Source organism: Podarcis erhardii (genome assembly GCF_964252035.2).
Source record: "Podarcis erhardii genome assembly, chromosome: 1".
In the NCBI taxonomy this organism is placed as follows: domain Eukaryota; kingdom Metazoa; phylum Chordata; class Lepidosauria; order Squamata; family Lacertidae; genus Podarcis; species Podarcis erhardii.
In genome coordinates, this window is record NC_138497.1 from 44,178,154 (window position 1) to 44,198,435 (window position 20,282).

The following is a 20,282-nucleotide window of genomic DNA, read 5'->3' on the forward strand; positions in this document are numbered from 1 at the left end:
TGTTTAATGTAGTGTTTGTAGAAATGGCTGGAATATCTTGGGCCAAGCTTTTTCTTTCTAAAAATTGACTTGATGTAATTTATGCATGGTTGCTTTAGTGCTCCTATAGTAACTGACTGAGGTTAAAGGAAAACATAAGTCAACAAAGCTATGTGCAGAGTTCTCTGGAGCAGGAGGCATTTCCTTGTATAAAAATGAATAGGATTAATTGATTACAGCTCATTTTGCACTGATTCCAAGAGAACCCTGTGAATTCTGGTGCCGGCTACAGAGAATTCTGCAGTTGCAGGAGCTAACGTGAACTAGCTTACAGTGCAGGAAGACAATGTAAGATTCAGGTTCAGTCTTGTTGGCTGCGTTTTAGGGTATAAATTTGTTTCAGAAGGCAATGGATTAATAGATTTATGGATTGATAGATATTTGAGTGAAACAAAAACAGATCCTGACATTACACTCGCCTCGACAGTTGTGGAAGCTGCTTCCTCTGTACCTCTTGTCGCAGCCAGCTTCATTTTGTTGGCTGTGTGGCTGAGACTAGATTCCTTTGGAGCCTCAGAGTAGTGAAATTTTGGAGCTGCAGGATTCCGAGGGGGCTGGAGGAAGAGCGTGTGCGTGCTTGAAGTGCACAACTTGGCTTCTAGACATGGCTTGTTGGTTAATGATCAGTGACTGATAGCTTCTCTCTTGTGTGCTAAGAGCAGGTACAGGATGAAGCTCAGTTCAGGACATAGTGGTAGCATTGCATAGATTTTATCACTGAATCTGGCTACCAAAGTAATAATGTGGTTTGCCCTGTTAACCTCCTGTGTAGTCTAGTGCATTTAAACTTGGACATGTTTATATGATTAGTGGAGACAACTTTTTCTGTGATTCCATCTGAATGCTGTGTGTGTGTGTGTGTGTGTGTGTGTGTGTTTTGACAGGCACTGTTTGCGTTGGGTGTTCTTTTTACAAGGCACGTATGTTACTGTTCCAGGAAAGTATTTCAGCTGCAAGAAAGAGGTGCGGCAGTCAAACTAGGCGAAGAGACCTTTCCCTCCTACCAGACTGAAAGTTGCAAGTTATCATGATTCTGTTTACTGCAGGGAGTTTCAAGGCAGCTGATGGTGGAACGATCCTGAAGCGCTACTCTGAGAATGAGGAGAAGTGCTTTGAACTGCTGATGAATGACCCACTGCGCTCCTGCGTCCCTGTCTTCCATGGCGTGGTGGAGAGAGATGGCGAGTCCTACATGCAACTAGATGACCTTCTAGCTAATTTTGAAGGGCCTTGTGTGATGGACTGCAAGATGGGAATCAGGTGGGAGGCATTAAACAACAATATCTCTGCTGTCTCATTGTGGGCAGCTTGTTGATAGCTGTGATTTTGAGGGGATGGCAGTCTGATGTTGGGTTGACCCATCCCTCAACTTCATGTGGATTGTGAGCCCCTTCTGCCTTCTGATGAACAGATGGTACATCGGCCATACAGTGGTACCTTGGGTTACAGACGCTTCAGGTTACAGACTCCGCTAACCCAGAAATAGTACCTCGGGTTAAGAACTTTGGTTCAGGATGAGAACAGAAATTGCGCGGCGGCGGCACAGTGGCAGGCCACATTAGCCAAAGTGGTACCTCAGGTTAAGAACAGTTTCAGGTTAAGAACGGACCTCCAGAACGAATTAAGTTCTTAACCCGAGGTACCACTGTATTTGAATGTCATGGTGAGCATTAAACAATGACTTACCACCCATGAGCAAAATCAAATTTGCTTGTGCCTGAAGGAAACAAGCCATGGTTCCTGGCTTTGAACTAGTTGATAATACTTTGTTTTGCTGCTAACAAACTGTAGTCAGTAAGCGAATAACAAACCTTGGCTACAGATTATGGTTTGTTTGTTTGTTTGTTTGTTTGTTTGTTTGTTTGTTTGTTTAAAAACCACACACATTTAGCTACACCAGTGCTTCTCCTTTACCCTTGCCATGGATTGTGGCTCGGAGTTCAAAGTCCAGATATTGATTGGTCAGAGTTTTCTTGGAAATGTGATGCTATCTTGAAGAGGGTAATTATTTCTCTATGTAACGAACACTGAACTCCCTATACAGTAAATGGAAATGGCATGGAATATTCTTGGGCATATCAAATAAGTGCTCACTTTCCTATTATTTTTGCAGGACGTATTTGGAGGAGGAATTGACTAAAGCGCGAGAGAAACCAAAGCTGCGTAAGGACATGTATAAGAAAATGATCGATGTAGATCCTCTGGCACCCACTGAGGAGGAAAACTCACAGCATGCAGTGACCAAACCACGCTATATGCAGTGGAGGGAGACAATCAGCTCCAGCGCTAACTTGGGTTTCAGGATCGAAGGGATTAAGGTGGGACATCTTCCGTTCCTAAACTAGCTTTCCCTAGCTGCAGCATCCTAGACTGTATATACACCAGAAAGTTAATGTGCACATGAGCTGCACAGATCCATTTTTTTTCCTGTGTGCATGGGTCATCCACACACAAGCACTTCAGCTGAACTTTATCTTGGTATTTCCCATTCACACTAATGGCTGGTGCTTGATGGAACACACCTGAATACCAGTTGCTGAAACCACAGGAGGGGAGAGTGGTTTTGTTCTCAAATCCTGCTTGTGGGTTTTCCATAGGCATCTGGTTGGCCACGGTGAGATCGGGATGATGTGTGTTTGTGTGGTACGCAAATAAAGTAACCTTTTGGAAAGAAGGCCGTGCTTTGGTGTTCGTTGAGAAATGTGGAGAATGCTGTCAGATTTTCTCCATCTATGAGTGCAATGCTGGCATTGCAGAAGGTGCTGTGCTTCTAGTGTACCATCTGGCAACAGACTGAAAGGATATTTTCGCTGCCCTCACAGGCCTGCTGTAGTACATCGCTCCAGAGTGCTGCTGGATATCTCTGCCCACGATGTGCACTGCAGTTTCACAACTTTCTCTTGTCAAGACACATACATTTGTTGTGTTAGGCTGGCCCACACTTTTGCAGCCAAATGTTACATGCACAAGGCCAAATCTGACTCAGATAGGTTTTGTACTACAACCCAGAGCAGAATTTTTTCAGTTTTCTAGGGCTCTTTTGCATTGCATCCAGAAGCATGACTTAATAGCATAGCTTTTTTCTATTAAGTGTCAGTAGTCGTTCTTTTTATCCTGCCCACCTTGTTTATAATGTACACCATATCCTAAAATACATGTTTGTATTAGAGTCTCAGTGATACTTTATTTATTTATGTAATGTATTTAATACAGTTCTATCCTGTTTGCCACCTGAGGAGCTTGTGGTTAGACTGAGAGTGACTAGCTCAGGTTACCTAATGAGCTTCATGGCTGAGTGGGAATTTGAACCTGGGTCTTTCCAGTCGTAATCTGGCACTGTGTATCAGGGCTGTCAGACTTCAAGCTCAAGGGATCTACTTTATGCCTAACCTAGAACCCTGAGATCCACTGACCAGAGCTAGCCATTTAGAATTAAATACAGTGGTACCTTGGGTTACATCGCTTCAGGTTACAGACTCTGCTAACCCAGAAATGGTACCTCGGGTTAAGAACTTTGCTTCATGGTACCTCGGGTTAAGAACTTTGCTTCATGCTCTGGCGGCGCGGCAGCAGCAGGAGGCCCCATTTGCTAAAGTGGTGCTTCAGGTTAAGAACAGTTTCAGGTTAAATAGGGACCCCCAGAACGAATTAAGTACTTAACCCGAGGTACCACTGTAATTCCAAGGAATTTGCTTTAAATACCAGAACTGAATGGACTTCCTTCCTTCCACACAAAAATCCATTCCTGGTCACCCTAGGTTTTCAGAGGAACAACTTTCAGCTATATAACTTTGGATGAAGCGGGTTCATTTTATAGCTGCTGCTGCTGTTGATACAATTGGTAGCCGGAAATCCTTGCCGTTCTACTGCAAATCACCCAAAGATCTACCTTCCGCTCTCCCCTGCTCTGCACTACACTGCTGTAAATTCAGCTAATATTCAGGGTAGGGGGTAACCATCCTGGTGGAGTTAGTTCAGCTGCCTCTGAGGAGAAGCCAGCCAATTTCACCTTTTGGGGATTCCTCTCCTCTTTGTCTCCATGCTGGTGTCTTCCCTTTCTTCTTTCTTCTGTGTGCAGAAGGACGTCTTCCATCTCCCTTCTTTTTATTCCTTACAGAAGGCTGATGGGACTTGTAACACCAACTTCAAGACAACGAAGACACGGGACCAAGTCTTCCAGGTTTTTGCGGAATTCATTAAGGGAGATACAACTATATTGGTAAGCTATACTTGGAAGTTTGAGACTGGCCCTTTGCTGGCCTGGCTCATTACATCTGTGAGGGCTGGTGGTAGACGAATAGGGAGAGGGAGCTGTGGACATTTCCTTACAGGAGGCCAAGGTGCCACCACTTCCTCCAGAGCAGCTGGTAATAAGACCCATTATTTTAAGAAGCTCTCGCCAGATTTCTTTAACCTGGGTAAAAGGTTGACCCAATGCATCATCTTGGGTGGGGAGAGGTTGGATGTGTGATAGTAGACCAACTCCCAGTTTTCTTAGAAATAGATCTGCTATCATTGATGCTGGCTGCTTCATCTCCCTCTCTTGTTTTAAAATTATTGTATTTTATAATTGCTGTATGCTATTTTGGAGGCTTATCTGGCTGAACAGTGGCCGATAAATATTAATATCACACTATAAGTAGTACTTTTCCTGTGGTTTTGTGGTATTATAGTTGGTCATAGTTTAAGCATATGAAAGGAAGGTAACACATTGTATCCCTGCAGTGAGGCCCTTTGTGTACCAAGAACACAGATCAGCTCTGAACATGGGTTCCTATCAGGCACAAAACCCTTGTGCTTTGTAGGCTTTAAACCTCTGACCTCATTATGCTGTTTCTTTTCATTGACAGAGTAACATTGTTCAGATTGCATCATGGGTCGTGGGGAACTCCGTTTCATTTTTCCATGCTGCGTTTCCCACACTCTGAACAGATGAGCTGAAAGCCTTCAGAGAGAATATTACAGATGTTTAGCTGTCACTAACTCTGGGACCCACACACTTGTGCAATGGGTGAATTGCAACTTAAAACACCAAAAGAGCATAATGTGCCCAAAAAATTGGCTCACGAAACTCCCATTCTCAGAAGATTTGTGTTTATGTTTCTGGTGGGTAGTATCTCAAATTACTCTGTGGTAAAGCAGTCTCTGAAGCAATTTCCTCCATCTACCAGGTTTTTAAAAAATTTTGTATGACAGTAAAATGTTACGTAATTCAACCCTCCACCCCTTCTTTTCACAGAAAAAATACTTGAGGCGTCTGTATGAAATTCGTGGTGTTCTTGAGTCTTCTAATTTCTTTAAACGGCATGAGGTGAGCAGTGGGTGGGAGAGAAGGCCAAGGAGGCAGCATGTGAAGAAAACAGTGTAGCATCAAGACTGGATTACTCCAATGCCTTCTTGTCTTTCTGTGTGTGGAGTGGGGGAAGCTGCCCTTGGGATTGGTTTGGAAGCTGTTGCAGAATGCAGGAACTAGGTTGCCCAGAGAGGTAACCTACCATGAGCACATAACACTCCCGTGAAAGGAGCTGCACTAGCTTGCCACTTCAGCTACTGAGCTGAGTTTAAGGTTCTGCTGTTCGTTTAGAAGGCCCTAAGCAAATTGGGAGAGAATGAGAGAATGCCACCACCTCCTATAGAAACCTACCCACTCCCTGAGGTCATCAGATAATGCTCTTTGCAAGAGATCCATCATTTAGTCAACTGAAGGAGAGTTTTCCCCTCAGAAATAAGGCAGCCAACTAGATGGTGACGATGATCATTAGTATTCTTCTTTTACTTATATGCCGCCCATATGACTGGGTTGCCCCAGCCACTCTGGGAGGCTTCCACAAAATTATAAAACCACAGTAAAAAAACCCAAACATTAAAAACTTCCTTATACAGGGCTGCCTTCAGCTATCTTCTGAAAGTCAGATAATTGTTTATTTCCTTGACATCCGATGGGAGGGCGTTCCACAGGGCGGGCGCCACTACTGTGAAGGCCCTCTGCCTGGTTCCCTGTAACCTCATTTCTCGCAGTGAGGGAACCGCCAGAAGGCCCTCAGAGCCTTCAGTGTCTGGGCTGAATAATGGGGGAGGAGACTTTCAGTGGACGCTTAAGACGTTTACTGACCATTAAACAGGGTGGGGGCAGCCTGGTAACTCTGGATTTGGATTTATTAGCACTATTTTTAACACTATTTTTAAAACACTATTTGGATTTTTTAATGTTCTGACTTTTATTGTTCGTGGTATATTTTATTATCTGTGCACTGCTTTGAGGTATTTTAAATATAAAGCAGTATTAAAATGCTCCTGGTAAATAAATAAAAACTTAAGAACATTAAATGAGCCTGCTGGATCAGGCCAGTGGATTCCTCAGTGAATTTGTTTAATCCTCAACTACAGGCATCTGTTGGCCCTAAGTTTATGGCGGGTGGAGCCAGGAGCAGCAAGACTCCAGTTTTCCACAAAATATCTAGTAGCCTCTCTCTCCCTCTCCTCTGCAGGTAATTGGAAGTTCGCTGCTGTTTGTGCATGATGATAGTGGGCATGCCAATGTGTGGCTCATTGATTTTGGAAAGACTACCCTTCTTCCAGATGAGCAGATCTTGGATCATAGGATCCCTTGGCAGGAAGGGAACCGAGAGGATGGCTACTTACTTGGACTGGACAATTTGATTGACATCTTAGAAAATATATTTGAGAGATGAGAGAGACTGGCACAAAGTCACTATAGGACCGCTCAGTTGCTTTTAATTTTTCCAGAATCAACACCCCACCCTCTCCAGTCAGAGGGAAAGCTTTTAAAACTTTTGCCAGACTCTGGGGGCATTACCCTGCTGCAAAAACGAGGTGGAAACTCTGGGAGCCTGGGAAATCCAGGGTTAGCCATGAATGCAAAGGGCTAACTTCAGTTTTATTGAACTAACACAGAATAATTTCTGAACATTTGGACGTTGGATCAGGACAACTACTTCCTGGAGGGAAAGTTGCTTGGAGCACACGGGACGGAAAATATTGAAATTCTCGTCTGAAATGTCTTCAAAAGTAATAAGCAGACTTCCTAACCTTCATGCTGCTGCTGCTGCTGCTGCTGCTCACACTGTTAGATAGGAATGTTCCCATTCCATGCATTCACTTGTGTGCCAGGCAGCTTGGAACTTGGCAAAGAATTTACAAACTCTCATTCTCATATATATATTAGTTTTAATGGTGGTGCAGAAAAGTTTAAAGATGCGCACAAAGTGCTGTTGAAGCTTCAGAAGCCAAAGGGCACCTTGGGCTCCAGGAGCCAGTGCAAGAGTTTTTGTGCCCTACACAACTCTCCATACCCCTCTGTTCCTTCTCGTTTTCTACCATTCCATTTTGTCGCTAACTGCTTTCCACAAATTAGTTTATCTGTGCCAAAACATGTGCAGCTTGCCAGTAAGCCCCTCCCCCATATATCTTGCACACATCTGCCCTGCAACCCTGACCACAACTCTGCAACAGGTAAGTCCTACTGATTTTTAATCAACCATCCAAAACTCATCATGGGCAGAACTGCAGTCTAATGCTTTGATTGGAGCCTGTGTGCCCACTCCCCACTGCTATAGAGGAACCTGGATCTACCTGTTAGAGGAGCTGCCATGGTAATAGGGAAGCAGAGGTCGAAACCAGACAATTCCAATTTGCACCAGGCTTTGTGTTAGTGCTTCTTCATGATTGCTAGCCTCTCCTTTTCTTCACCTGAGACTGTGCATAAAGCTGTCCAGGTTTTAAGGAGACTTTGCCTTCCAGGGAGCAAGCAGTCAATTTTGGGGCAACTGAATTTCATCGAGGTTGGTGGTGGCCCAGAAGTGACCACTTGTGAGCTGAAATGCATATGACTATGTGTGGGATCACATCTTAGTGACTTGGTTTATTTAGTAAACAAAGCAAAAACTTAACTAATTTAGGTGACATTGAAATGTTTCACATCCAGAAATCAGAGATCAGCAGATTTTTCCAAGAATTAAAAAAGAACAATTCTCCCCATAGAGATGTACTGGGCACTTGAAACATTAGGTGCTAAGCACTTCATTTGGGCAAAGTATATCCACTTGGTGTGTCAGGTGAATGTGGTATCTCTCATGCAAAGGGTTGTTTTAGGACTGCTGTGAAGGTGATAGTTTGCATAACAGGGAAATACTGTGATAAAAACTCCTTTCCCTCGAGAGATGCTTGAAGTCACGTGGATTGCCCCCCCCGATCATCATGGAAAGCATCTCCACTGTTCAACATTCCAGCCACACAATTCCAATAATCATGCCATACTTGGTTATATATTCACATGATTATTGGCTGTGATCCAGAGCTCCATGCAGGCAGACATGGCACTCTTAAAGTTGTAGAGGAAAGCGCAGGAAAGCAGCCAGTGGCCATTGTGTGATGACTGGGTAGTCATGGCCCCATGGTCTTATCTCATGCAGTCTGCCTTAGGCTAAATCGTGCAGAATTCACCCATGGCATGCTCCATAGCTAAAGGTATAAGGGATCCCTAGTCTGGCAGCATGGTCATGACTTAGCCAGACATGAAACTAGCAGTCAGAGCAGCTAGTAGATATCTTTCAGCTTTTCAAATATTTACCGTGAAGTTAATTTTTTAACAATACCCTTTGCTCAGCCATTCTTAGTAGGTAACATATTTGGGCTTCCTTCCCTCTGCCACTTGGCTTGGTGTCAGTTTTGGCAGACTTTGGCATGAGGCTAATTTTAGGAGGAGCAACAGCAGGTCTTTTGCTCCCTACAGCCTAATCTGCACTGGCCGTGGCAGGGTCTGCTGAGGCCAGACAAATGGGTGGACAGTAAAACCTTAGGAGTCTGTAACACACAGCAGAAACGGGCTGCTTCAGCTATCAGGCTCCATGCTTCTGCCGAGAAAAGCTTATTAAATCATTGAAAATTCTTGCCCAACAGGTGGTGGAGGGGAAACCCCACATTAACATTCATTATGGAATTCAGAACCAGCAACCCAAGAGAGATCTACTGATGATACTCCGAAACAAGCTCCTTTGGCTTAAGCTTGTAATTAATTATCCCCAGGACAGTGTTTTAAATATAGGATTAGCTGGAAAGTCCATCTAGCAGAGCCGATAAAGGATTTAGTTGGGTGCACAGTTCTGAAAATCAAAATTGAAAATAGCAATTTGTAAAATAATACCAGTTATTGTTCTTTGAAATTTGTGTTCTAAAAGTCCTTTTGTGTTAATAATGGAAAACTCCTTTATATGTTGCTGGTGGTGATGGGGTGTGTGTTGGGAAGGAAGCATGGGTAGCAGAAGTGGTTTTCAAATGGCTTCCATGATCTGCTAGCCTTTTAGAGTAGTGGGTTGAAAGGGGTTTCTGTGTAGCACAAGAGGTTCGAAGGGGAGGGATTTAGAGGTAAGCTTGGATATTGCTGCTTGTCAGTTTTTACGTAGCCCTATTTGTGGGTCCCGGTATAAAAACCAATGTTTAAAATACTGGAAGTGCAACACAGCAAGGTGAAGATGTCCCAACAGGTTGCTACCCATTCTACTCTACCCTGGGCCAGCAAACATTTATGATGATGCGCTCATGTAGATTTGGAGGCGTCTGGCCTTAGAATGCATATGGGCACTGTTCTTTCTCAGTATTGTAAATACAGTCAATATCCAGCATAGTCAAGGCAATATTCCACAGTGGCCTGGTGGCTGTGAGGGAGAGAAGGTCCCATTGTGCATGTGGGCTTGACACTGTTGGATATCTGACAGCCTCTCTCCACCCATCTTTGCCAACTCTATGGCTGATTGGACTTCAGTGGTTCTTCCCTTTACTCATTCTCACCCTCATAGTAACCGCCTGGTCCATACCAACCAACCCAAACAGCCAGCTGCTGCTGCTTAGGCACACGCACATACACAAAACAGGGTCACACTGGTTATTTTGTCTGCCCCATTGCCCACTCTTGGTAGCATTAAACTCTCCATCCTTTGCTCCAACTGTTCTTGCAGCAGGACCACTGTAAAAGTTCCTTCTGTTGCAGCAGCAAATGCTTGCTTCAGTCTGCTGCAGCTTGGGTGAAAACACCCTGATCAAGAGAGCTTGTGGACTCCAATTGCTTTTTCCTTATTTAAAAATGTGGTTGGTTTTAAGGAGGAGGAGGAGGTGCTATAAAGTAGCACTTTGCGCTGGAGGATGTGAACTTTTTCTCCAGGTCTGCTGATCTGTTTTCTCCCACCTCTTTAAAATGCAAACTGGAGTTTGCCTACCTCACAGGGTTGTTGTGAGGATCCATAAATTATTTTAATACGTTTATATTGATTTGTGGAAGAAAAGTGCAATATAAAAAACTGCAAGGAATTTGAATAGGTATGGAAAGGACTGTTTCATAGTCCCTTGGAGGATATAAATTTGTGGAAACTTCAGTTCAGAAAAGGCAGGTATCCCTTTTATATGCTGTGGGTGTTTCTGCAGGAAAGCTGCTTCTACAAGGAGGCTTAATATTGGCAAATGGGTTGTTTTCAATAGGATTTTTTTTTGTTTAAATAAAAGTTACCGAATTTTCCATGGAAGGATGATAAATCCAGAAGGTGGTGGCAGCAGAACGTAGGTTGGTATTTTTATGCCAAAATGCCGTGTGGAAGCTGGGGAAAAGCTTGCATGAGGACCACCAGTCCTACAATAAACACTTGCCTGGAAGCATCATTGATGAGGAAATTTCCTCCTCCTAGATTCTGTGAATAGACTAAAGCGACGGGGAATCTTGTTTTTAAATGGTTGACTTGGGCTACATTTCTACTACAAACCAGACAAAAAAAAAAAAAGCTTGTCTCATCTACAGAGGATGTTGCTTTGAACACTACAGTGCAAAAAATATTCTGAAATCCTAACTGTGTATAGGTTGATTTTAATACTTCCAAAATGTGCTATAACAAATAAATTTAACTGAAAACAGGTGCCCACTCATTTAATCTTTTCTGTTCTTTCTTAAATGGTGGTAGCTAAGGGCCAAACTTGTCGTGATGTTAAAAATAAAATAAAAAATAGCGTCTGTGGAGAGAGGTCTGATCCTTCCTATCAAATAACAACTTCAAAGTAGGGATTTTCCTCTTCACAGCAGGGAAGGTAAAGGTTAACTAATCCCTTTCAGGGCAACTGTGATTCCAACAATTGCCAGCTCTTCTGCTTGCTTTTTAAGAGCATATGCAAATTTGTATTTTTTTATGGTACAATAATATACTGTGCTGCACGCTGGCTATACTTTCTTTTGCTGCCAAACTGCTATTTCGTGGCAAAGGTTGTGTTTTCTGCTTTATATGGTATTCACTTCAGTTCTCATCAACACATCTGGGCTAAAAAGAGTGCAGGGAATTGTGTGTTAGCTAATAAGGTTTCGAAAAGGAATCACACTTTGGGGTGGTAGTGATGGCATCATCTGTCAGTGCTGTGTGAATGTTTACTGGTGGAAGAGCAAAGTAACCCTTTTCTTAAATAATAAAGTAGGTGTTTGTAACGTTGCTATCCAGATGAGGCCAGAGACAAAGAACTTTCCTTTATTTGAAGACGTTATTGAGAGGTAAGCTGGAAGGGGCATGTTAACTGCTTATAGGGTATTGCTTGCCTCAGTTAGCTTCAGGACTCCTTCAGAAGCGAATTAAAAATGTCACCCTGTTCCTGTAGAATTGGCACCACTATTTCACTATGACTGAAAATTGTTATAGTGTGGGGGTTATTTATTTATTTATTTATTACTATTTGGGGAGCGGAAGGTGCTTTGAAAGCAGAATTGCTGCTCTGTGTGTGTAGAGTCCAATTTGTTTCAAGAACACTCGAAGCCTGTTTGCTAGAGGTGACAAGTAATGCTTCTATAGGATCATTTTCATCTCTTTTGTTCAGACAAAGAAAGCTATTGCACAGCTTAAAACTCAGTGGACAGTGCACGTGACAGCCATTTTGAGTTGGCATACACAGCACTTGCATTAGGACATTAGTACTGGGATCTCTCTTTCTCTCTCTTAACCAAAAAAGCTCTGTATTACCTATTTCCCTCCAATGAGGGGCACAAACAAGCTGACTGTTTATTTAACAGAGATATTCTATTTTCCTTCTAACCATTGAGTAGTGGACAACAGAAGACCAAACAGCTGTGTTAGGATGTCTTTATTTATGTGTTGCAAATATAGAAGTATACGCTTTTATCTGATTTCAAATTGCATAGAAGCAGGCATGTGGTTTACATATTTACAGTGACCCCCAAAGGGCAAGATGGCAAGCTGTGTGTGCTGCCATTCCTTGAGGTAATCGCAGATCAAAAGCAATTTGTGTAAGTATAAAAGCGTGAAGAGTATCAAAGCTCTCTTAGCTCCATCATAGAAAACTCTGTTTGGATTGTTTGTGCCAGTGTGGAAAAGGCAAGGGAGGAAATGGGATTGATCACTGCCCAATTTAAAGGAAAGCTGGGTTTTTCAGCCTAGCAAGAGGCAGAACGGAGCAAGAGAGAATAGCACAAGTCAAGGGGAAATTAGTAGAAAAGGAAGTGACCTGCTTGGGATGAATCAAGATGCAACCAGGCATACCTCACAGGAATTGCATTTTGGGGTTGGGTTGGGGACGTGGGTGGTGCTTGTGGGTTAAACTACAGAGCCTAGGACTTGCCAATCAGAAGGTCGGCAGTTTGATGGGGTGAGCTCCCGTTGCTCGGTCCCTGCTCCTGCCCACCTAGCAGTTCGAAAGCATGTCAAAGTGCAAGTAAATAAATAGGTACCACTCCAGCAGGAAGGTAAATGGTGTTTCCGTGCACTGCTCTCGCCAGAAGCGGCTCAGTCATGCTGGCCACATGACCCGTAAGCTGTACGCCGGCTCCCTCAGCCATTAAAGCGAGATGAGCGCCACAACCCCAGAGTCGGCCATGACTGGACCTAATGGTTGCGGGTCCTTTTACCTTTACCTGGGGAGGCACTAACAATTTTAATTCATTTTGTTGTTGGTATCTTCGTTATAAAGTCCCTCCTCTAGCAAACAGTGCCAATACAAAGTCTATATACTTGTATCACACAGATATAACATGGAAACCACGTGAGCTATTTTCCCAAAAGAACAGTACTAAAGGAATTCTTGGAAAATAATTGAGTTAAACTAAGGAGAAAAGAACTGTAAAGCTAGGCTTTGAGAGTGCTCTCTACTTTTGTACCATCAGTTTGTTCTCTCGCTCACTCAATCACACGTGCCACCTGCTGTCATGTGACTGAAATCTTTTTTTGTTGACGGATGTATTTGGGTCTGATTCAGTTCTAAGAGTCCCATGGAAATGTGCCCATTCGTGTCAGCGAGGATGGTGCAAGATCATGACATCTATGATTAAAATGGCATGCAAATATACATATGATTTATATTACCTATCAAATTATAAGGAAGTAAATAGGTGAAACGACCTTAGCATAATGCAATGTTTGAGAACCACCCAAAGGAAAAAAAGCTGAGCCAAACATGAAGAATCTGCCTTTTGTAGTTTTGGAAAGCTTCACACAAAATAGGTACAGCAAAGCTGTTCCCCCGCCCCTTGGTCTGAAAAACTATCACATCATCGTAATAAGAGACTAAAAGTTCTGAAGTTAAGTCCTATTGATTTCAGTGGCCCTTGTTTCCTCTAAGTGTGCTTAAAATTATACACAAAATGTTCACAGAGTTTGGATTAACAGGGATGCTATTTTTGTGAGGGAAAAGGTCAAAGAGGCACACAGTCAGCTCTGATAAGCAGGATAACAGACAAGGCAATTAGGGGCCCTTTTGTGGACCATGTTCCCTGGGCTGATTTGCAGAAATGTCATGGCTTTTTGCTGCAGGTTAGGTTAAGGTCAGGAGAAAAGGCATTGTGTAGTAGCAAGGATTTTGACCTGTACTTGAGAAGTCATTGACTTCCCATCTCCTAGAGCTTTCCAAACTGTTAGCTGCAGTGTGTAGTAGGTGTGTCACACAAATGCTCCCTGTGCTCCTCCAGGGGCTGTAAAGCAGTTAGTTTAACCTCCTGTTTGTTAGTAAAACTGAATTACTGTGTCATGATTACAAATTGATGCATGTCTAAAAAGGTGTGTCACCAACATGAAAAGTTTGGAAAGCTCTGCTGTACACAGTTTTCATTTGGTAATTAAAGTGTGGAAATGCATATTTTCTTCATGAATGTGATTTCTTTCAATACAAGTTCATTTTTCAAATGGTCTATACTAAATGATGTTTGGAACAGGTAGCAGAAAAGGATTGAAGAAAGCGATCATTCTATATACCACCTGCTGACACTAAATAAACAAGTGAATGATAAGACTATTTATATCTACAGAAAAAGCCTGTACCAAACAACTTATTATCATTATCATTTTGCTGGTGTGACATGGAAAACTTTTTCAGCTCTTGACTTTCCCACTTCCCTGCCAGTTGGCCTAGTCATCTGTCGCAGCAGAAATTGAGCACATGCACTGAAAATGGGTCTTCTCGTGCATTCTGTGGCCAGTTTTGTGTACATGTTTTGGGTGAGCTGATTTCTATGAAAGACCTAAAGGTAGTATAGATTAAGTCCATGAGAGGACATGGGCAACTTCCTTTCAGAGGACGTAGTTCCCTAGACATGTCTCAAACATCTCTCTTTGAAGGATATTTTACATTGGGCAAAACACTACCTGCATTTCAAATGTGTGAGACGCACAAGCATTCACGACACTCTGAAGCCAAGGAGAGCTCTGAATGACACTTATGTTGGATGCTTTCTTGTGTAAAAGGGTTTATGTGTCCCTGAATTAACTTGTGCAATAGTGGGCCTTTCTAATTCAGCAGCTCTCATTATATCCTGCATAGACCAACATGGTTTCCAACTCACCTCTCCTCAGTTTACCTCACCAATGCTGAGTCTATATACCTACCTCTAGAAGCTATTTTGTATATATGACCCAAACAAACACCAGCATTTTACCTATTAAGTCAGGCTCCCCCTTCAGAATTAAAATACTTCTTGTTGGCCTTACTTCAAGTTAACAGCCTTTGTCACATTTCACCATAGAAGAACTTTGAATATTATATACATCTATAAAAATCGAACTCTAAATTTCCAGCTTACAAAAAAGTATTCCTACTGGAGTGTGAATTACTACCGTTGAGCAGAGTCCTGCGTAAACGAAGTCCATTAAAAGGAAACGTCCAGTTCATTGCAGACAAAGCAGGCTAACTCCTGAGACTCCACAGGTCAGGCATCAATAACCAAACTAGTTAGTTTCTGTGGTGCAAAGCAACTTCTTTCAGTAATGAAAAAAATATGGTCTCAACCACTTGTTTCTTTAGTTTTCTCAGTTTTTGATGCTCTTCCCGAAGAATGCAATTGTGATCTGCTCCCTTCTTAACTTTGGCTCTGTTTCCTTGCGTAGACTCCTCTCTGTCTTTGTTATTCTTACTACATGTTTTCAGCTACTGAGTCCAAGGCAAATCCAGCTGATTTTATTTCCTGCTTGGTTGTGAGTGGTGAGTCAGCTGGAAACCACATTTTGCAGACCACCACCATAGGTTGCTCACGGTTCTGCCATATGAACCTACCTAGTTCATATGAGGGAAGAGACCATTTTTCAAGGAGGTGATTGGGTGAATGTGAACACCTCCGTGGACCACTGGACCCTGAACCATTCATTGCAACAGTAACTTCATTGCATCCTGCAGCCGCCACCATTGACACCAGTAGGTTGGAGCCAACCAGCCTCAAGTACTCATTGGGCATGTGCTGGAGGCCAGAGCAAGACAACATTAATTCATCTGTTCCTAGAACAGGGAGGGAGGAAGACCGGGGTAGGGGGTGAAGAACATTTTTTATTGTTCTTGCAGACATGGCCCCAGAGTGAAGGCCCAACTCTTTGAAAAAGTGTTCCATGTTATACAGGCGTAACACTCAGGTCATCAGATAAGGAGAGACCAGAGTCTCTCTCTCTTGAGGTTTTTTCTGGCTTAAAGGAAAGCTTGCCGTCTCTGTGCAGGCTGGCACTCCTCAAAACTGTGGTTGGCTCCACTTCCAGAGGCAAAGACCTGCCTGTTTCGCAGCAGAGATCATCGTAAGCGTAGTTCACATTGCCACATGGGAAATTCTGCAGCTTCACCAGTTCAATCCCTCCAATATCAATGTGAGGAGAGTGGTTCTGGCTCGGACATGAAGGTGATGCCCGAGAACTAGGGGAGGAACTGCAGTTCCCATCAAACCCCGAATCTTCCCGCTCTTGCGTTGTGTTGAGTTTGGAGCTGGGTTGGCAAACACCCTCCAGGACCCAGGATCCGTAAGTTGGGTTCCAAAGATTTTTGGTTTTATTCTTCAGCTTGTACGCTGGCTGGCTGGCAGACTCCAGTTTCTGGATCTGGGTCCCATTGCTGGAATCACTGGAGGAAGGCGTGCTAGCTCCTCTGGCTATCCAGTTACCAAGGTTCTCCACCAGCAGCTCCTGTGGACACTGCCCATATTTGTTCCCTGAATCATGGTCTTCCAATGTTATGAAGTTCATCTGCGGGGTAAGGGGAGAATTCCCCAGCAAAGGAACCTTCCCTGTGGAACTGTTTGGATGCAACGTAGTGCTTCCTTCATCCTCTGGTGTTGGGCTGCATTCAATGGGCAGCTCTGTATTGATCACATCAGGGTCCTGAAAGACAAGCAAGGATATTGAACTTCCTAAATACTATCACTTTGACCGATACAGACGCTAACATGCTTACAAGACCAAACCAGACATTACCAACAGATACAGAGGGTAGGATTCGGGTCCTATGAGTGCAACAATTTTTGCTTCTGCAATGAAACTTCCACATTCTCCTCCCACTGTGCATGCCCTGCTCCCTCCCCAAATCTGCCCCAGATGGTTGGGGAAATACTAGAACAGATTTGGGAAGCACATGGAGGAAAGAGGGAGAACATATTGCTACACAAGCAGAAATCCTTGCACTGGGTTTGCTTTGTTTTTGCAGTGGGATGATCACATAGCACCATGTTGGATAGAACCATCAGGCACTTGGGACATCAACACTGTGTCAACCTAGTACACTGACTAGCAGGAACTGTCCAGGGTGCCTCCCAGTCCTACTTAGAGATGTGGGGATTGAACCTTCTTGCAAGGAAGATACTCTACCCATGCAACTGTACATTAAATCTGGAAAAGACAGAGACTAGAGAAATGGTAGTGTGGGTGGTTGACCCCTTTGTTGCCTGCTGCTTCCTCAGTGGTGGAGAGAAGTGATCCTTCCCTTTTGGCTGCAGCCACTTGTGGCACTGAATGTTGCTCTGAAAGGCCCCCGAATGTTCAGTAGCACAAGGGGCTGCAGTAGGAAGGGGCCTATTTGGTGGAGCTCAGTGGGCCTGAGGGAACAACAGACTGATCCAGTATAAGGCATTTCTATCTGTTCAGGGGATGGGTGGGCAGGCAGGCAGGCAGGGGAGACCTGAAAGTTTATAGAAAGTGCTCTGGATACCCACCACCACCACCATGGAATTTCACGAGAATATTCCTGACCTGTGTGCAGTACTTGATCCTTTCCAGAATGGTGGAGAAGTTGGGTCGGTACTCGGGACTATGCTGCCAACACTGCGTCATGATCCGGTAACTTGGAGAAAAATGGCAAAACAAAACCAACATCAGGAAGATGAAGAGGGTAAAAATTACCTAGTTGATTATTCCCTTTTGCACTTCAAAACCATGACTTGACTTTTGTGGGCTCTTCAGGATTAATGATTCAGGTCACAAGCAGTTCTGTGTCTTTGAGGTGACCCATCTGCAAAAAGCCAGAAATGGGGGGGGGGGACAGGGGGCGGTGGACTCTGTCCTACAATGGGCAAGTGGAAAAACATCTGACAACAAGACCATATAATATAATATAATAGGTAAAGGTAAAGGGACCCCTGACCATTAGGTCCAGTCGTGGCTGACTCTCAGGTTGCGGCGCTCATCTCGCTTTATTGGCCGAGGGACCCGGCGTACAGCTTCCGGGTCATGTGGCCAGCATGACTAAGCCGCTTCTGGGGAACCAGAGCAGCGCACGGAAACGCCGTTTACCTTCCCGTCGGAGCAGTAACTATTTATCTACTTGCACTTTGACGTGCTTTCGAACTGCTAGGTTGGCAGGAGCAGGGACCGAACAATGGGAGCTCACCCCGTCGCAGGGATTCGAACTGCCGACCTTCTGATCCGCAAGTCCTAGGCTCTGGTTTAACCCACAGCGCCACCCGCGTCCCATATAATATAATAGACCATTATATATACACACACACACACACACACACACACTTTATTTAAGAGTTGCAATTAACTTTCGCAGCAAATACAGTAAGGAATCTTCCTTGTTTTCTCTTCCTGGTACCCTCTGAAGAAGTCAGAGAGAGGCAGGTGGTGGCAGAAGGAGAAAGAGGTTGGGGAGAGAACCTTAGGATGTGGGTTGGACAGCCAGGCTGCTGATCCAACCTGCCCTTTCAAAGGCATCCCTTGGGCTTCAAAAAATCAGGTCTGCAAGTGCTGGATATTTTTGTTCCAGGGAAAAGGCTCCCCAGTCCTGGAGCAGACCATTCTCACTGGCCTTATTTTGTAAAAATGAAGGCATACTCACACCGGCCCTGGGCAGTTCTTGGGTGGATCCATTCTTCCCCCACTGGTGACAAACTCCAGCACTTCTTGGTTGGTTTTGCAAGGGTAAGGCATATAGCCCAGGGAGAAGATCTCCCAAAGCAGAACTCCAAAGGACCTAGCAGAGAACCGAGGAATGCAATCCATTATCCTCCGGCTGGCACCTTAATAGTTTTATAGTTGCAAAGCACATGGCACGATGCTGCCCTTTCCTTTGCTTCTGTGGCCTCCTTCCTCTCAAAGGAGACTGGAGAATCAGAAATGTGTTGGCAAGACCTTCTTAGGGTGAGATGCTGTCTGCCTGGTGGTCCCACACTAACAACCCTTCCTGTTTCCCAGTCCTCAGATCAATCACTGCAAGCCTATTGCTGCTGAAATGCTCATCCGCACTTCTCCCAAGCCGGAGTTTATGCAAAGGCAACTAGTTAAACAGCCCAGCACTTCCAGATAACGCTGGCCTTGTCATGAATTCATAGGATCAATTTCAAAATGCATAGCAAGGATCTTCTCCAAAGACCATTGGTCTACCTAACTCAACAGAGGCCTCGTTCACACATCACTGTAAACCTCATTTAAGCTTCAGTGTGGATTAAAGATGAATGAACAGCATGCTAGTATGCAAGGTGAGATCTCGGGTGCTTTTACTCCTCCTCTGTCCCTGCTATTGTCAGAAGCTAAGCCTAGGCTTAGCCTGATGTCTGAGCCTGGGCTTGTGGTTTGTTTCCCCAAAACAAGTGGCAATGCGAAGGCATTTCTTACCAGGTGTCAGTCTTGGAGGTGAATATTCCTTCCAGGAAAGCCTCTGGAGGCATCCACTTGACTGGGAGCATGGCTCTCCCTCCTTTGCGGTAGTAGCTTGCCCTGGCAGGCCAAAGAAAAAGAGATGGGGAAGAGGAAATTAAAGCCCACAGAAGTAGCTAAGTAAGAAATGCACCGGTTATCTCTCGCTTGGACTACTGCAATGCGCTCTATGTGGGGCTACCTTTGAAGGTGACCTGGAAACTACAACTAATCCAGAATGCAGCAGCTAGACTGGTGACTGGGGGCAGCCACCGAGACCACATAACACCGGTCTTGAAAGACCTACATTGGCTCCCAGTACGTTTCCGAGCACAATTCAAAGTGTTGGTGCTGACCTTTAAAGCCCTAAACGGCCTCGGTCCAGTATACCTGAAGAAGCGTCTCCACCCCCATTGTTCTACCTGGACACTGAGGTCCAGTGCCAAGAGCCTTCTGGCAGTTCCCTCACTGCGAGAAGCCAAATTACAGGGAAGCAGGCAGAGGGCCTTCTCGGTAGTGGCGCCCTCCCTGTGGAACGCCCTCCCACCAGATGTCAAAGAGAACAACAATTATCAGACTTTTAGAAGACATCTGAAGGCAGCCTTGTTTAGGGAAGCTTTTAATGTTTAATAGACTATTGTATTTTAATATTCTCTTGGAAGCCACCCAGAATGGCTGGGGAAGCACAGCCAGGGCGGGGTATAAATAATAAATTATTATTATTATTACCTTACTTTTATTATCATTATTATGTAAAGGCCTGGTCTGCCCCACATTACACCATACACACAGGAAATGCAGTTAACACAAACAGATTTGAGTTTCTTTGGAAAGGCAGGAACATTTCTTCTAACTGCATAGAACACGGGGCGATTG

At 44.1% G+C, this 20,282-nt stretch overlaps 2 protein-coding genes across 5 annotated transcripts in view; one reads left to right on the plus strand and one right to left on the minus strand.

The window, feature by feature from the left end:
- Window positions 1-10,956, plus strand: part of ITPKA (inositol-trisphosphate 3-kinase A) — a 62,270-nt gene extending 51,314 nt beyond the window's left edge. Inside the window, exons 3-7 of the mRNA XM_081863667.1 lie at window positions 1,086-1,299; window positions 2,153-2,357; window positions 4,157-4,258; window positions 5,279-5,350; window positions 6,528-10,956. Coding sequence (XP_081719793.1) covers window positions 1,086-1,299; window positions 2,153-2,357; window positions 4,157-4,258; window positions 5,279-5,350; window positions 6,528-6,731 — 797 coding nt within the window. The 3' untranslated portion in view covers window positions 6,732-10,956. The remainder of the gene's footprint in view (window positions 1-1,085; window positions 1,300-2,152; window positions 2,358-4,156; window positions 4,259-5,278; window positions 5,351-6,527) is intronic.
- Window positions 10,957-14,371: 3,415 nt separating this feature from the next.
- The window catches only part of LTK (leukocyte receptor tyrosine kinase), a 117,121-nt gene continuing 111,210 nt past the window's right edge, over window positions 14,372-20,282 (minus strand). For all 4 annotated transcript variants that reach the window (XM_081858566.1, XM_081858565.1, XM_081858564.1 and 1 more), the window contains 4 exons: window positions 19,386-19,487; window positions 18,610-18,744; window positions 17,523-17,613; window positions 14,372-16,658 (listed from right to left, as the gene is read on the minus strand). In XM_081858566.1, the coding sequence (XP_081714692.1) occupies window positions 15,906-16,658; window positions 17,523-17,613; window positions 18,610-18,744; window positions 19,386-19,487 (1,081 nt within the window). In that variant the 3' untranslated portion in view covers window positions 14,372-15,905. The remainder of the gene's footprint in view (window positions 16,659-17,522; window positions 17,614-18,609; window positions 18,745-19,385; window positions 19,488-20,282) is intronic.